The sequence below is a fragment of the Thermothielavioides terrestris genome, chromosome 3 (assembly GCF_000226115.1).
Source record: "Thermothielavioides terrestris NRRL 8126 chromosome 3, complete sequence".
NCBI lineage: Eukaryota > Fungi > Ascomycota > Sordariomycetes > Sordariales > Chaetomiaceae > Thermothielavioides > Thermothielavioides terrestris.
The window spans coordinates 2,533,665-2,549,297 of NC_016459.1; the positions used below are offsets into that span (position 1 = coordinate 2,533,665).

The 15,633-nt window shown below is 58.7% G+C and overlaps 5 protein-coding genes across 5 annotated transcripts; 4 read left to right on the top strand and 1 right to left on the bottom strand.

The window, feature by feature from the left end:
- Nucleotides 1-2,225: 2,225 nt before the first annotated feature.
- THITE_2117209 (uncharacterized protein) lies at nt 2,226-3,376 on the top strand. Its single transcript, XM_003654262.1, has 2 exons — nt 2,226-2,427; nt 2,497-3,376. Exons 1-2 carry the CDS (start codon nt 2,380-2,382, stop codon nt 3,142-3,144), a joined length of 696 nt encoding a protein of 231 aa, XP_003654310.1. The 5' UTR covers nt 2,226-2,379; the 3' UTR covers nt 3,145-3,376.
- A 5-nt stretch (nt 3,377-3,381) lies between these two features.
- Nucleotides 3,382-4,109, bottom strand: THITE_2017150 (uncharacterized protein; the record flags this gene model as incomplete). Its single annotated transcript, XM_003654263.1, has 2 exons — nt 3,382-3,976; nt 4,045-4,109. Coding segments are annotated over 2 exons (660 nt in total), but the record flags the coding sequence as incomplete, so codon positions are not given.
- Nucleotides 4,110-6,187: 2,078 nt separating this feature from the next.
- On the top strand, nt 6,188-7,512 carry THITE_2117212 (uncharacterized protein). Its single transcript, XM_003654264.1, has one exon. The coding sequence runs from the start codon at nt 6,414-6,416 to the stop codon at nt 7,389-7,391; it is 978 nt and encodes a 325-aa protein (XP_003654312.1). The 5' UTR covers nt 6,188-6,413; the 3' UTR covers nt 7,392-7,512.
- A 1,618-nt stretch (nt 7,513-9,130) lies between these two features.
- On the top strand, nt 9,131-12,194 carry THITE_2117214 (uncharacterized protein). Its single transcript, XM_003654265.1, has 2 exons — nt 9,131-11,087; nt 11,174-12,194. The coding sequence occupies exons 1-2, from the start codon at nt 9,342-9,344 to the stop codon at nt 11,429-11,431; spliced, it is 2,004 nt and encodes a 667-aa protein (XP_003654313.1). The 5' UTR covers nt 9,131-9,341; the 3' UTR covers nt 11,432-12,194.
- A 647-nt stretch (nt 12,195-12,841) lies between these two features.
- Nucleotides 12,842-15,184, top strand: THITE_2117215 (uncharacterized protein). Its single transcript, XM_003654266.1, has 3 exons — nt 12,842-13,229; nt 13,298-14,628; nt 14,740-15,184. The coding sequence occupies exons 1-3, from the start codon at nt 12,956-12,958 to the stop codon at nt 14,881-14,883; spliced, it is 1,749 nt and encodes a 582-aa protein (XP_003654314.1). The 5' UTR covers nt 12,842-12,955; the 3' UTR covers nt 14,884-15,184.
- The last annotated feature ends 449 nt before the right edge of the window (nt 15,185-15,633 follow it).

The following is a 15,633-nucleotide window of genomic DNA, read 5'->3' on the forward strand; positions in this document are numbered from 1 at the left end:
TGACCTGTTTCGTTGGCGTGTTGAGCAGCTTGGGGAGGTCATTGTCCGAGGTAATAGGAGGCATGATGCAGGATGAAGTTGTGGGTGTGCGAAGTGCAGATGGTGTTGGGTAGGTTGCAGCTGCAGCAGACAGAAGAGTGAGAGCTTTGAGAGCAGCCTTTTCTTCTCCCAGATGTTTACACCAGTGTTGACCCCTCGAGTCCCCGACGCGGTTGAAGAGCCAAAACACGGTCGCTACAAGTCCTGCCAATCGGATCAATCCCAGCAGTAACTCTTGCACCAACAGACGGTTGTCCAGCAGGGCCCCTTTCAGCCATGCAGCACGTGGGGAGCCGGGCACAGACTCACCTGTCAAGGGATCAAGGCAATCTACGTTCAAGGGCGACATCTTTGTGTTTCCAGGGCGGTAATTTGGAGCGTGATTGTGTCAGGATTGTTTTCTTTACAAGACTGCGATTACACCCAAGGTCTCTTCAGTCTAAAACTGAGATACATATCAAAGACGACACTCAGTGATGTGTGTACACCTGATTCTTAAGAAGCGCGAAGATAAGGGTCCTCAAGAGAGTCTGTTTGATGTGGTGAATGAAAGCGCTTCAGAGGAGCAAGTCGTGACAGCTTGTGGTTTGTCATGCTGGAATCCCTGGTTGTGCTCCATTTCTATTATTCGACTCTGTGCGACAACTCGAATTGCATCCCAATTTCAAGTAATTGAATTTGCTAGTTGCCCTTTCGGTTCTGCTTCAACGTTACGTACGTGGCCCTTCTTCAGCAGTATAGTTTGACAGTTCATCGATTGCAATGAGATTCTGTTGCTTTCAGCGGTCGCCGACTATACTGCCCGTCTGCCGCACTTATTCAACATAGAACTGCAGTGCTCCCTCATTACCTTACAGCTCGCCGTTTTATCAGGTCTAAGTAAGTCAGTCATCTATTCCGGTGGATTCAGGTGCGAACAAAGCAAACACTTTGTTTTCGCTGAGTTGATGCAACTCAGCTCGAGTAAGATCTGATTGATTGTAGGCACCAATGAAGGGGAAAATGGCTCGATTCCTCGAAGCAGCATCCATCACAGGGTTCATCAGAGAAACCATGTCTTCAAACTGCAGTGTCTTTTTCCGCCGTTAGAATGATTGTATGGCAGCCATCTGCACATTCGTCAGTTGATGAGGAGCCAGGCGCTCTGCTGCCGTCGTTAGAGGTACCGAACATATGCGGCTTGATGGCAGATGGGGACTGGGAGGCTTTCTGAGCTACGCAATGCTTACGGACTGATGATGCCCGTAGATGTGTACTGAACGGATTTTCGGTCGACGCTAATGACTATTTGCACTCTATACATGTCAAGCGCCTTGGTGTTGGCCGCGTGTTCGTGGACACGAGGCTCCCGTCTCTCGTTCACTTTTTGTCACTTAATCCTGACTCCTAGGTCGCCACGCCTGACTGCCTGCTCCATGTCCTCCTCTCCGGCATCGTCAACCACTGATGGCGATGAGACCAGTCCTTCCTCCGAGTAAGGATGGCGGACTGGGATTTCGGCGCGAATTCACGACGACTACAGTTACTGGGGCTGATCTTCAGATATCAGTCGGTTCCTATGATCCAGAGCTGATAATTCGTTTTCCTCTGCGTTGCGGTTAGGGTTCAGCATTCTCATCCCCTGTCCCCATCGCGACAACTGTGGCAACACCCTTGGTTTGATCTTTTTCATATTTAATCAAGATTAACGTGCATCCAATGTATACATTGCAATCGCACTGGCACTTGCGGGAGATTGTAACAGGGCTTAGCTCTCCGGGTTACGCAAGAAGCACCACGCGCTCCCGTTCTTTAAATATGTCCACCTATTGATTATGTGTGGCGTAGATTAATTACGTTCTCTGTTTGCTTTCCGAGGCGACTAAACGCCAAAGCGGCATAGAACCTGGGATTGCTCTTAGGCAGTTCGACTTCGCCTCAAACCTCAAGAGACCTGATGTAATTCACCCAGTAGGTCCCGGGACAGATCTTCGGAAGGATCGTGACTGGTCCTTGGAAGGCTCCAGGCCGGGAGTCGTAGTGTCGCTTGCGTAAGTTCCAGGTTGTTTCGTACCTTGACATTGTTTTGTACCTTGAAACCAACCTGGAAATTCCTTACGCAAGCATATCATGCTCGGAGACAAAATCATGTTCGGAGACAATCGAAGATTCCGAACTGGGACCGACCCGATTTGATTTGTCATCAACTTAAACCTCAAATGTGATGCGAGGGGCATTTGAATGGCGACATCACGGAACTCTCCTAACTCGGGCATTTGAAGTCGTTCTCACCGTTTACTCCTTTACGTGACAACAGTATCTTCACATAACCAGCATTTCACAGATACGCGAACGCCCAACATGACCAACTTCAATATCAAAATCGTCTCGGACGCCATCTGCCCCTGGGTGAGCATGCCTCGGTCCCCAGAGCCCCGCACACTGCCTCGTAGACGCCGCGCTAACTCATGCTCGCAGTGTTACGTGGGGAAGAAGCGCTTGGAGCGCGCCATCGAGATGTACAAGAGGGACGTCCCCGGCGGCGCGAGCGACACCTTTACCATCTCCTGGCACCCCTTCTATCTCGACCCCACCCTGCCCAAAGTCGGCGTTGACCGGAACACTCACTTGGCCCGGAAGTTCGGTCCTGAGCGGGCGGCTCTGGCAACTGCCCACCTCAAGAGATTGGGCGAGGCCGAGGGCATCCGGTTCTCGTTTCAGGGCAAGGTCGGCAACACCCGCGACGCACACAGGCTCGTCCAGCTCGCCAAGACCAAATCGGGCGAAACCGAGAACCGTCTCGTCTCGACCATGTTCAAGAGCCACTTCGAGGAGGACGCCGATATCACGTCCCGAGACGCGCTAGTCGAAATCGGTGAGAAGGCCGGCATGGACAGGACCGAAGTGACGGATTGGCTCGACCAGGGTAAGGGCGGGCAGGAGGTCGACCGCGAGGTCGAGGAGGCGTACCGGAGGGGCATCCATGGGGTGCCCAACTTCACCATCAACGGCCAGTACGAGGTGTCAGGTGCGCAGGACCCTGAGGTATTCCTGGAAGCGTTTGCTCGGGCGCGGAAGTCTTCGTCGGACGTCAGCACGCGTTCGAGTGAAGGAGTGAGCTGTTAGGCGCCGCAGTGGATAGCACACACCTTATTCATGATGTGTCAATCTTTCACAAAAGACACTCGAAGCTTGCTTCACCCCCCGCGCAGGGTTGATAGACACGACCGCCTAGATGTTGAGTAAACCGCCCAGGTCGCTTTCAAGGGCCCGTAACCTGGCCTGCAATTCCCGCTTCTTCTTGTCCAGTTCCCGGACCTCCTCCTCCTCCCTCCTCAGATCCTCTTCCGTCATGGCCGCTCCTCCCGCGGCCTCGTCGTCGCCCTCGCCGTCCTTGTCCTCCTCCTCTAGGACCCTCTCCAGATTCATCCTCTCCAACGCCTCCTGTTGCTCGGCCACCTTGGCCTCGTAGTACGCCAGCGTGTTGCTCTGCTGCGCGTACTTCTGCCTCTGCGCGGGGATCCGCTCGAGCGCGCCCGGCAGCGGGTACACGGCGCACAGCTTCTCGGCGCCGTGCAGCAGCACCTCGATGTCCACATCTCCGGCGGCCCTGCCGTCTGCACCACCACCACCACCCGCCGCGCCCCCGCGCCGCACGATCTGTGCGTGCAGGTCGCCGCCTAGGACGGCCGCCACGGCCGTGTTACGGCGGGCGGTCGGTCCGCTGCGGGTCGAGTTGGGCGGCGGGCCGGTGGTCACCTCGCCGCCGGCGACGTTGAAGACGGTCTGCCGGCGGGCTGACGGCTTTGGCGCGTCCGCGTTCCTCTGGTGCGTGGCAGTGGGGGGCGGCGGCGGGACGGAGAAGAGGGCGCGCTCGTGGGCTTCGGTGTCGCGGATCAGGGAGGTGATGTCCGGGTTGGAGAGCAGGGCGTTGGTAAAGATCTTCGGGGGCGGGAAGCTGCATGCTGATTTAGTACACTTTGTTTACTTTGAGATATGCGCGCTCCGGGAGGTTGTGGAACTTACGGAAGGCTGTCAATGCCCTGGCATGATATGGAGATCTGCTCCAGGTGGGCGGAAAGAAGCGACATTTTCCCAGACCTGACGAGCTGGGTAACTTCGTCGGTGACGCATGCAAAGCGCGGCTTGTTCCTGGCTGCGGGATGAGCATGTGGTTGTCGCGGGGCACTTTTGGAGGTGGATTGATTGGTCTTGGCGGTTGACTCCCGCAGCAACAGCAACCCCACCGAAAGTTAGTGAAGTGGAGTCGTTTGCCAGTACGGAATATCCGTGCGTGGTTGGTTACCCCACGTTACCTCACTACTCCGCAAGTGAGCCACGTGACTTTTAAAAGGTTATTCCGTGAACTATGCGGTCGACGGAGTAGTTATTCCGTAGTTATTCCGTTCTACACGACATAACAGTTACTGCGAAGTGCAGAGCAGGTTTACACCAACATTTTGAACTCTGCACTACACCCACGCCATCGTATCATCAAGATGCGATATCTCCTAGGATCACAGCAAATGAAACCCGGCCTTTTCGAAGCCATGCCGATCTCCGCTCCCGGAGGACCCGCCTTGCACGAACAACTTCTCCCGCGTATCCTGTAGAAGCTGATGGAAGCGATGGAGGCCCAACAGCGCTGACCGGCACCCGACGCTCCACTGCTTCCGACCACCTGCTGTGGAAGGATACCTGCCTGCCTCGGTCCATATGAGCATTGGAGGCGCATCCACACTGGTTTGTGTGATGGGTGAGAGGGAACTCCGTGCTTCTGGTGTCGGTTGCTCAGGACTTCTGGTGTCGGTTGCTCAAATGCGGAGCGCAGCTCGTGGCCAAGGAGCACAACAGAGCTGGGCACTCGACAGTGCGCCTTCGACTGCGCATCTGCGAAAAGTCACACAATTGCTTGCTGCCGGCAGGGCGACCCTTTTCCCGCTCATTGGGCATAGCTGCTGCCGGGATAAACCGCCTGCAGGACGGGATGTCAGAAATAAGCCGGGACCCAAAGCATCTCGGTGGGAACCAGGGTTTTGATTTGTCCCTGTTCCTCCGCTTTGGACGGCAAAACCTGCAAGTCCTCTGCGGAGATCAATGAGTTCCTGGATCTTCTCTGCTGTGTTGCGCAGTGCTGACGCGATGGACAACTCAACGGCCACCACGACCGGCCTGCCAAAGCATGAAGCCGGCTTCCAGACAGCCACGGCCTCCCCCCAGGTTCTTTGCTTGAGACATCTCTCTTCTACGTTACATAGGTTGCTAGAGGTACCTCCGGGAGGTAAGGTACTAGCCACCGGAGCGCCGTCACAGGGGTGCGAGGGAGCGCCAGGGCTTCCAGGTTGTTGGAGCATTGCTGCCCAAGCTTGCCGTCTGTCACCAAAGAGCCAGCGCCGCACCTCCTGCTCTTCCCCGCCGACCCGCCACCGGTGCTCTTGCGGAATTGTCAGAATCTTCTCAAGGGTATAATTAGAATGGATTTTCGGACTGGATGCCCAACGGTAGTGCGCCCTGGTCCCGTAAGGTAGCCCAGTCACAGACAGCAAGAAGTGGAACCTGAAAGCCAAAAACAGACCACAACTCGCCGCCTAGGGAGAAAGAAAGCCACTGCAACGGAATACCGGCGTCGGCGTCGTGAAAGCACAGCGCACATTCGAATCCATTCCGGTGCTACCTCAGATATTCTACTTCCTTAGCCTCATTCTGTCCTCTATCTCGCGGATCGAAATCGGCCACCCGCCATTCCGAGCCGGCGCGCCCTCCAGATCTACCCGAATCAAACCGAGCAGCCGCCGTTCTTTCCGTCGGGTTGGCTGCCAGCGTGTTGTTGCGCAGTTGAGAACCGAGAACCCGCACAGCTCCGGCGCAACGGCGCACAATCCACGTACCAACCTCGCGCATCCCTTGCCCCGGCCAGAAATTTGTGCAGCGCCTCGCGCCCATCCTACCACGCCGCAATTCCCAAGCACTGCAATTGCCTGAGTGCTTGTGCTCAGAACGCCGCGACCAACGTCTGGAAGTAGCCCGGGCCTGCACGCAAGCCTGCGCCTCGAGTTCCGCAAGATATTATCATGACAACTAACCGAAGCTCCATATCCTCTCCTCGCTGGAGGTTCATTCTTTTGGTGCTGACACCTTGATCCCGCTCCCGCCTGGAACAATCGCCTCTTTACCTTTCGCCTTCACTTCCGTCATACCCCGCCATTTTCACCCCTCTACCCCACACCGTGGGCAGGGTCGAGGGTTGCTCAATCGATAAGATCCCGCGAAGGGGACCCTCTCCACATCCGTGCTAATCGTTAAAGTGACAATAAGCGGCACGCTGCGTCGCAGTCACTCATTGGAAATCGAAGCCCAACCGGATCCGTCCGGGCTGCAGCACAAAGTTGCAGACCATGTGGCCGGCGGCGCCCAAAAACTCAAAAATATCTCAAATCGTGGGGCCTACCTCGCCGCCGCAGACGCCCAGGACTGCATCGCCCGTCTTTGGCCGCAAGAGCAGTCCCCGGCTGGGCGAATTGCCGTCGAAGGTTCCCTTGCATCCAATGGCGGCGCCGCCACTCGAGACCGGCCACACGGCGGTCAACGGGCCGGGATTCGGCCACGCAACGCCGATCCGGCCTCAGCAGCTCTCTCCGCGCCCGACCAGCTCGTCGTCGTCGGCTTCGTCGGTGGCTTCGTCGGATTCAGAGGATTCGGCACTACCAAGCAATGCGGCCGGCCCGTCGGCGCCGGCGTCGGCGTCGGCGACCCCAGAACGGAGACCGGGGCCGGCCCCACATGCGCCGCAGGCAAGGATGGGCCGCATTGTGACACAGGCCGATTTCGTGGTCGAAGAGCTGAGCGACTTCGGCGACAGCGACGACGCCGAACGGCCCGGCGTGATCAGGCCCTGCGCCATCGAATACGCCGAGTCGGACCGCAGCCGCTCGCGGTCGCGGAACCGGCCGGAGATCGACCACCGGATGATGTTCAACTTCGTGAACCTCAACTGCAGCGATGACTCGGACGAGCTGGACCTCGATGAGCACGAGTACCAGGAATTCCTGCTCAAGCGCCGCGCGGAAAGGAGGCGCAAGCGGATGAGCTCGGGCAGCATCGGCAAGCGGACCATCAGCGAGAGCATCGGCAGCGACACGGATCGCGAGGACATTAGGTCCTTCCTCGGCGCCGATGAGGCCGGCTCCAGCGCGCGCCGCCTGCGCCGGAGGGTCGGCGACCGGCGCAGCCTGCAGTTCCAGGACCCCCCGCCGCCGAGGATCGACGAGCTCGACGAGCCGGCCTCGAGCGAAGACGAGATCTTCATTGGCGAGTCGCTCGCACGCGAGCTGCCTTTTTTCGAATACGTTATGATGGAGGTTGATTCGCCGTGACCGACCGGGAACACCGTCCGCTGCCGCGCCCCGGAGATGCCCCGGGCGATGTCCCGGCAGTTTGGAGCCAACCTCACACCCCGCCGGACGGTCGGCACGATAAACGATCTTCTTCCCGCCTTTATCCTCCTTTCATTTATCATTTTTTCCTTGACCGCTCTCGACAACGTTAACGATGACGACGATGTGATGAGGACAAAAAGCAACAGCGATGAAACGACACTGGCGGACTCCTTGATGCATGAATGCTAGGAGCAGGCGGCATGCTTTGACGGATATTCCAACATTTCGCGCGGTCCATTGCCGCGGCGAGTGGCGACCACATGGACTGTTCAATGCCTTGGAAGACCAAATGCATTGGTCCATTTCTACGCCATCTAGCTACATCTCACTCGGTGGCTGCCTGGCTGCTTCTCGTCGTCCAAGATCGTTACCGGCGGGGAGGAAGCGCGCAGGTTCCTGCAGCAGGCTGGGACACCACGACAACTGGAGACGCCCAAACATGGCCGGGTCTCGTTCGGGAGGTTGCTTTGGCGTTTGTGTCGTTTATGGGTTATGATACCTGATAGACGTGGGGTTTGTTGCATTTTTCGGAGGCAACCTGGAGGAAACCTGGAGGAAACCTGGAGTGACTGGCTTTGCTGGACCCGCTGTGGCACGATTTTCGAAGTTGATCATTGGCGGTTACCTGTTGGCGAGCGAGGGTATAGCTTCTGCGCACCGCCTGGGCTGCGGGTGCGGCCTCATTCATGTCTTGACAGGCCATGACTGGGAGAGGAGATAGACTGTTCCTATACAGGCTCAGGTTAGGTCGGCGGCACCATCGTGAGCCTGTTCATTTTAGGTGATCACCTGCTTGGTATAAAACGATCGCGGTGGGCTTGCGGACCCTGCCCCCCTCGCCGGACCTCTGTTCCTGTCGGTGAAGGACATCGTAACCATTTCGCGGCCGCTCCCTGTTACCTACCTGATTCCCCCTTCGCACAATGTGGTAACAGCGACAATACACTCCAACCCTGGTTTGTCCCGAATTTGTATGTTCAACAGACAAGCTTTCGGCGTCAAGCTAGCCGTACTATGTATTGTTAGTAGGGACTTCTTTGACCATGGGGTTCCTGCTACCCATTTGCCGTACTTTCATAACAGAGGGCCTAATGACCGAGGCATCAAACCCACTCTGAGATCAACCCCGAGGACACACTACCTACCTAGGTAGCCAATCTACCCCCGTATACACGTACTGTGGAGGCACAGAGGAGCACTTCAAGATCGGATCTGCTCTGCATTTGGATGTCATCCAGTGTGTTCCATTCAAACAGGGCAAGGCTACACGTCGCAGCGGAGCGGCCGGGTCTTGGCACCAATCATTACTGTGTGACCCGCATTACTTAACAAAAGAGTGTGGGTGTTACGCCACAACGTGCTTGGCCAGACGCGCTCGGCCTTGCAGCTTCCCCCTGTCCAAGCGACGTTCCGGGAAACTGTTCACCTCTTGACCTCACACAACCACGCCCAGCCGACCTGTTTCCCGGACACCCCACCTCCCCTCCATAGGTACCGTGGGTTCCGCCGTGCGGCTTTGTCGTTGCCGCCATCAAGAGCCCAGACACGCACTCAATCTCGGCGGAACCCTTAACGTGAACCGCGAGAGGCCGTCAGCCACTGAACTACTTCCCCTCGCCCTTTCCCCTCGCCCCTCGTCGACTTCACGTCATCCACCATCATCCCGCAACGTCCCTCGCCCCACTGCCTCGCACAGGCGCCTCCTTCCTTTCTTCCTCTTCCGCTGCGTTGGGCCGCTGTGAACATTTCTTTCTCTGTGACTCAACCTGAAGCCGCAAGATGAATCCAGCTCCGGGCCAAGGCCCGTCGGGACGCCCGAACGCTCCAAATGCCCAAGCCGCCGGGGCGCCGAATCGACAGCAGGCCGCCCCTCTGTATCGGCCTGAAATGATGCGAAACATCACGTTCCTTGCCGAAGACGAGAAACTGAAGTACGAAAAGGGGCTCGCCGCGCTGTGGAAGGTGCACGATACTGCCGCGCCTGGGTCCCCTGAACAGAACGAGGCGAAGAGAAAGATCGGCGAGTTTGGCAAGATACTGCTGGCCAAGCTTCATCAGCGTCGCCAGCAACTGCAGCAGCAGCAGCAGCAGCAGCAACAGCAGCAACAGCAGCAACAGCAGCAGAACCAGCAGCAGCAGCAGAACCAACAGCAGCAGTCTCCTCAGCAACCCGGACAAGGTCCCTCTGCGCCTCTCGCCCAACAACCCCCAGTGGCCACGGGCCCATCCGGGAACATGTCGAACGCTCCTCCGCAAGCGTCCGCACCGGGGGCGCAGGCCGCGCCGAACCCTGGTCCCGCCGCTGGCCAGGCGAGACAGTTGCCTGCCCACATCATCAGCCACGTGAACGAGATGCAGTTCCAGGCGCCGCCCGGCGTAGCCGACAAGGCGAAATGGATCGAGGAAGTCCGGCAGAAGTATGCTAAGGCCTTGTATTCGATGGACAACGCTCGAAACATGATCAAGTCGATCGACCAGACGTTGCAGGAGAATCAGTCGCTGGCCCCGGAGGAGAGGAAGAAGCTGGAGGACAGGAAGGCGCAGTTGCAGAAACAACACACGGACGCCATCACCTTTGCGAACAGCGTCAGGAAGCAGTATGCTGTTGGCGGCGGCAACCAGAGGCCTGGCCAGAACGGGGGTGCGGCTACTGCCAATGCGGGCAACCAGGCGCAGGCCCGTCCGCAGACCGCCGGCGCGCAGGGCGGAAACAGCAGTGGAGCGCCGGCCGCCGCTCCTGCGAATTCGCTGCAGAACTCCTCGGCCGCCGTCAATGCCGCCATCGAGGCTGCCAAACAACAACAGGTGCTGGCAGCCGCCCGCGTTCCTGGTGCGGCGAATTCCCTTTCAGCGCAACAAGGAGCGCATGCGCAGGCTCCCGCAACGCCAGCACAAGCGCTACAGTCGCCCGTCACGCAAGCACCTCCGGCGCAACCTGCCGGCCCGCAGTCTCAGCCCCAGCAATCGCAGCCTGCTGCGCAACAGCCCGCGCCCGTTAAGATCGAGCCCGGCACGCAACCTCTACCTGCGCCTCTGAATACGGCTATCGCGACGGCTGCCGCCGGTGGAATGCCCTCGGCAGGCACGCCGACCCAGCAGAACTCAGCACGCCTTCAGACGCCGCAGTCGGCCACTCCGACCGGTCTCAACGCGAACATCCGCCCCCTCACCCACGCCGCGGCCGTCAACCTGGCATCGCAGCCCCGGCCAGGCGCAATTCCTGCCGCGCCCACTGCTGGCCCCGGAAACAGTGTTCTAGGCGCCGTCGGCCCAGCGCAGCAGCAGCAGGGACACCCTCACGCGCACCCGCCGCAACAGCCGCAGCCAACCGCGCACAACCTGCAGTCGAAGCTGCCAATTCCGAAGGTACTCCACGAGAAGGCTACCCAAATGCCCACCCCGGCTCCGAACATTGGCGGGATTGGCCCCGGCCGCCCGACCTACAGCGGTGGCGGCGGCATTGGCGGCGGTGTTATGAACCAGCCCGCCTTGCCCAAGCTTCCCGCGTACCAGCTCGAGGGCGAGGGCGAGCGCATCCTCAACAAGAAGAAGCTGGATGAGCTGGTCCGCCAGGTGTGCGGCGGAACGGCCGAAGGCCAAGAGGGCAATCTGTTGACTCCCGAAGTGGAAGAGGTGAGTGAACGAGATGGCGACTTCGCTGATTTCCTGTCACTGTCGCTCCTCCTAGTTTAGCTCCTTACTGACACACACAACTCCAGTCCGTCCTTAACATGGCCGACTCGTTTGTCGACAGCGTGCTTCACCAGGCCTGCCGCAACGCCAAGGAGCGCGGCTCGAAGGTCCTGGAGATCCGCGACATCCAGCTCGTCCTGGAGCGCACGTACAACATCCGCATCCCCGGCTACTCGAGCGAGGAGCTGCGGACCGTGCGCAAGGTCCAGCCGAACAGCTCGTGGATCAAGAAGATGAGCGCCGTCCAGGCCGCCAAGGTCGTCCCCGGCAAGGGAGATAACTGATTTTTCTTTCTGATATTCATGGCAGTGGCGTTTTCAGCCCAGATTGTACTTTCCTACATGGCGTCTACGGTACGGGGTCTACGATGTGGTAGGCGCAAAGGAGAGTCTTGTGTTTCTTCTTCGTTCTTCTGTTCTGTGTTCGGGGGAAGGTGGGATGGGATGGACTGGCAATTGTGGGAAGGGGAGTTTAGGCCGCGGAACACAGAGTCAGCTATGCTGTCCTCGGGATCAGGAACACGGGATAGGACCGTCACTTTGGGCTGTCTTTATTACTGCTGTCTTTGCGCGCCTTGATGGAAACAAAAGGGCTTGTTTCATGAAGCGGTAGCTATCACCCTCTATGGACGGCACCTTTATTCGAGTCGGCGCCAACATTCATGAGATGGGTGAGTGAGCCCCTGCATCTGGAATCGCCGTCGTTGTAGAAGGTATCAGGCACTCGCTTCCAGTCCTCCGGAATACACCGTCAGTGCTTGTGTGGATTCTCAGTGTGTATCAGTTATAAGTTCTGGGCGCGGCCCAAGCGGGCGGTCACAAGCCTAATCAGTCAGTTGGCGCGAATAAAAAGCAAGGGAACGTCTTATCTGCCTCTGCCAGTCGGTCATTCATTTTCACCCAGGCGACTGCCGGCGAGCGACTGTACCCGGAGCGCTGAGACGCTACGCCGGTGCGGGGGGGCAAAGGTTTACTTTGATCTCAGCAGTTCTCTGGAGGTTGCTGCGATGCTAGGAATGTAGAAGCATTGCATTACTGGAGGTCTGCTCTTCTCAAGACCGTGATGTGAGATGGCTGCCGTTTCTTTACTCGGACCCTCATCCCACAGTCCCGTGTAAGGTATCTGTACTAGGTTGCGTCCCTCAACAAAAAGCCGAGAACTGGAACAGCCAAGCTGGGACCCAACAGGCAGCAAATCGACAACGTCACAAAGCATCTCGCCAGCCCAAGTGGGTCCAGTGGGGCGAGCCGCATTCCTTCCGTCGCCCACAGCGCCTAAACCCGGAACTGCAGCGCTGAAATCGGAGGGCAGTGCTGCTGCTCTGGTACCCCGCCCTTCCTGGTACCTCATCCGCCCAGCGGTTTATGCTGCACCTCTTAGGTACCCAACCCGCGCTGGGTACATTTGCCCAGCTCTGACCCTGGGGCTCGTGTCACGTTTGGCAACTGCCCTCTCAATCTCCGGCCGTCCTCGAGCTTTTCGAACCTTCCCCATTCCTGCATCACAAGCCCAAGCACAACAATCCCTTCCTCCACCCCAGTATAGTGATTTGGCCTGCTGTCTGCAGGTCGCCGCATAGTCATTCCAAACATTTTCCCGCTCCCGGTTTCCCCTTGCCGCGGTCGTCCTTTGAAGCGCGTGCATCTTCGACAAACAAACCCAATCAGGTCTGACCCGAGCCAACGAGCCGCTGCGCGCGCTTCGCCATCGTCCCCCGCGCCATCCATCCGTGCCCGTCCATCACCTCCGGCCATCTCGCACCGCCGGGCCGCGATTTACTACCATCTTGCTCGTCGACAGTTTCCGACATGCCCGGCAAGACGCCCGATAAAGAACCCGTGGAGAACGGTGGTTACCGGGGAGGGAAAGACATCACAGAGAAGGACCTGAAGTCCAAGGCGAAGAAGGCTAGCAAAAAAGAGGGCGACGACGAGATGACGGTGGTGGTTCCGCCCGCGAAGTCATCGAAGCAGTCGTCGGCGCCTCCGCCAAACGACGCCGACGGCGACGTCCTCATGGATGACGCGGAGAAGGCCGCCGAGGGCGAGGTCAAGGTCGACCCCGTCGTGCAGACCATCAACGGTTCGTGGCGCCTCTGCCTATCTGCCACACGTGGATGCCGAAGACTGACCAAGACCCCCGCGAGCCAGATATTAAGAGCAACTTTGCGCTCCTAGATCGTGCCGTCGCGCAGTTTGACGCGCGGTTCTCGCTCCGCGCGCTGCGGTCCATCTCATCGATCCGGAGACGCCTGACGCCCGATATCCTCGCCCAAGCCATCTCCGAGACGTACGCCTCGTCGTCGGCGAGCGCCGACGTTGCGAAGCGGATGCTCCTGGCGATTGGCCGGCCAGACGTGTCGCTGGGCCGCCAGCCCGGCCCGGAGATGGAGATCGACAGCGAGCCGAAGGCGGCAGCCGCTAAGAACGGCGCGAGGAAGGAGGTGAAGGAGGTCATCCCCGAGGTCGACGTCTTCCTCGGTATCCTGACGCAGGTCCTGCTCCACGACAGCAAGCGGCACCAGCAAGGTCTGGAATTCTCGCAATACCTGGCCGAGCGGATCCGGTCGCTCAACCGCCGCACGCTCGACAGCCTTTCTGCCAAGGTCTACTTCTACTACTCGTTATTTGCTGAACAGATTGCCCCCCTCCCGCCGTCCCCGCTGTCGCCCATCGTGTCGATCCGGCCGACCCTCCTCGCCGCCCTTCGTACCGCCGTGCTGCGCAAGGACGTCGACACACAAGCCTCGGTCATCGTCCTCCTGCTCCGGAATTATCTCCTCACGTCGCACATCTCTCAAGCCGACCTGCTTGTGTCGCACACACAATTCCCCGAGAATGCCGCCAATAACCAGGTCGCCCGGTTCCTCTACTACCTCGGCCGCACCCGAGCCATCCAGCTCCGCTACACCGAAGCCCACGAGCACCTGACGGCCGCGACGCGGAAAGCGCCCTCGAGCGCCTGCGCCCTCGGCTTCAGCCAGACGGCGACGAAGCTTCTGCTGGTGGTGGAGCTGCTCATGGGCGACATTCCGGACCGGGCCACGTTCCGGCAGCCGAACATGGAGACGGCCCTGCGGCCCTACTTCCTGCTCGTGCAGGCGGTGCGGGTCGGCAACCTGGAGGACTTCGAGGGCATCATCGCCGACCACGCCGACACGTTCCGGCGCGACGGCACGTACACGCTGATCCTGCGCCTGCGGCAGAACGTCATCAAGACGGGCATCCGCATGATGAGCTTGAGCTACAGCCGCATCTCGCTGCGCGACATCTGCATCCGCCTCCACCTGGGCTCCGAGGAGAGCGCCGAGTACATTGTGGCTAAGGCGATCCGCGACGGCGTCATCGAGGCGACGCTCGACCGCGAGCGGGGCTTCATGAAGAGCAAGGAGGTCGGCGACGTCTACGCCACGCGCGAGCCGGGCGAGGCCTTCCACGACCGCATCCGCGCGTGCCTGGCGCTACACGACGAGAGCGTGAAGGTATGCTTTGCTCTCCATTTCTTCGCTTCTAATATTACCATCCTTTCTAGATGTGCGTTTGTGTGTGTAAGAACAAGTTACTAATGCGGATGTTTTTTTCCCGATGCCTAGGCCATGAGGTTCCCCATGAACCAGCACCGCCTCGAGCTGAAGAATGCCCAGGAAGCCCGCGAGCGCGAGCGCGAGATGGCCAAGGAGATCCAGGAGGGCGATCTGGACGAGGACGATCTCGGCGGTGACTTCGAGGGCATGTAATTATCCACTCATCACCACCTATCACCATCACCATCCCCTACCGCCCCACCACCACCGCCGTAAACACCTCAACCATCATGTGTTTTTGGCTTTCCCACTTGCTTTTTCTGGTTTCCTTGTTATTATCGGTCCTTGTAAACTTTGTGTTGAAGAGAGAGAAGACAGAGACAAGGGGTAAGGTGTGCAGTCGCAGCAGAGGAGGAGGGGTGAAGATAAGGGGAGAGATAGGGGTCAATAGCCGGGTGGGTGGGAAGCGAGGAGGGGCGAGAATACAGAGTCGTTGGTTGCCCACTTCCCTCGCGCCTGGGTTGGGTCTTGGTTGTGCTCTCCTGGCCGTGCTTGTTCGTGTTCCCGTCTGGGTCGTGGTCCTGGTCCTGGTCCTGGTTCTGGTCGGTCCTGGTCACGGTCCTGGTCACAGTCCTGGTCACGATCCTGGCCACAGTCCTGGCCACAGTCCTGGCTGCACTGATGGCTGTAATGCAGTAATCCAGCGATCTGACCAAGTCGGGTTATCCTGGGAAATAAAGGAGGGGGTACAGCCTTTCATTTTTTCCCTTTTCCTCGTCTTCCCCGTCCAGCCATTAGGCGCTTTCCGCTTGTGTCATTTCTTGAGCATGCGTCTATCTGCACCTGCGTCTTCTTCTGCGCCTGCTTCCTTCCACCTACCTCTCCTTGGGCTAGGTGAGGCAAGTTCAACGTGGCTATGCTCTGCTTGCTGCTGGCTGCGGGATGTAGGACGGCCTAGCCAGC

Coding starts and splice junctions, on each gene's coding strand:
- THITE_2117212 (XM_003654264.1), top strand. CDS start 6,414: ATGTGGCCGGCGGCGCCCAAAAACTCAAAAATATCTCAAATCGTGGGG.
- THITE_2117215 (XM_003654266.1), top strand. CDS start 12,956: ATGCCCGGCAAGACGCCCGATAAAGAACCCGTGGAGAACGGTGGTTAC. Junction 13,230..13,297: donor CGTCGTGCAGACCATCAACG/GTTCGTGGCGCC, acceptor CCCGCGAGCCAG/ATATTAAGAGCAACTTTGCG. Junction 14,629..14,739: donor TACACGACGAGAGCGTGAAG/GTATGCTTTGCT, acceptor CCCGATGCCTAG/GCCATGAGGTTCCCCATGAA.
- THITE_2117209 (XM_003654262.1), top strand. CDS start 2,380: ATGACCAACTTCAATATCAAAATCGTCTCGGACGCCATCTGCCCCTGG. Junction 2,428..2,496: donor CGGACGCCATCTGCCCCTGG/GTGAGCATGCCT, acceptor TCATGCTCGCAG/TGTTACGTGGGGAAGAAGCG.
- THITE_2117214 (XM_003654265.1), top strand. CDS start 9,342: ATGATGCGAAACATCACGTTCCTTGCCGAAGACGAGAAACTGAAGTAC. Junction 11,088..11,173: donor TGACTCCCGAAGTGGAAGAG/GTGAGTGAACGA, acceptor ACACAACTCCAG/TCCGTCCTTAACATGGCCGA.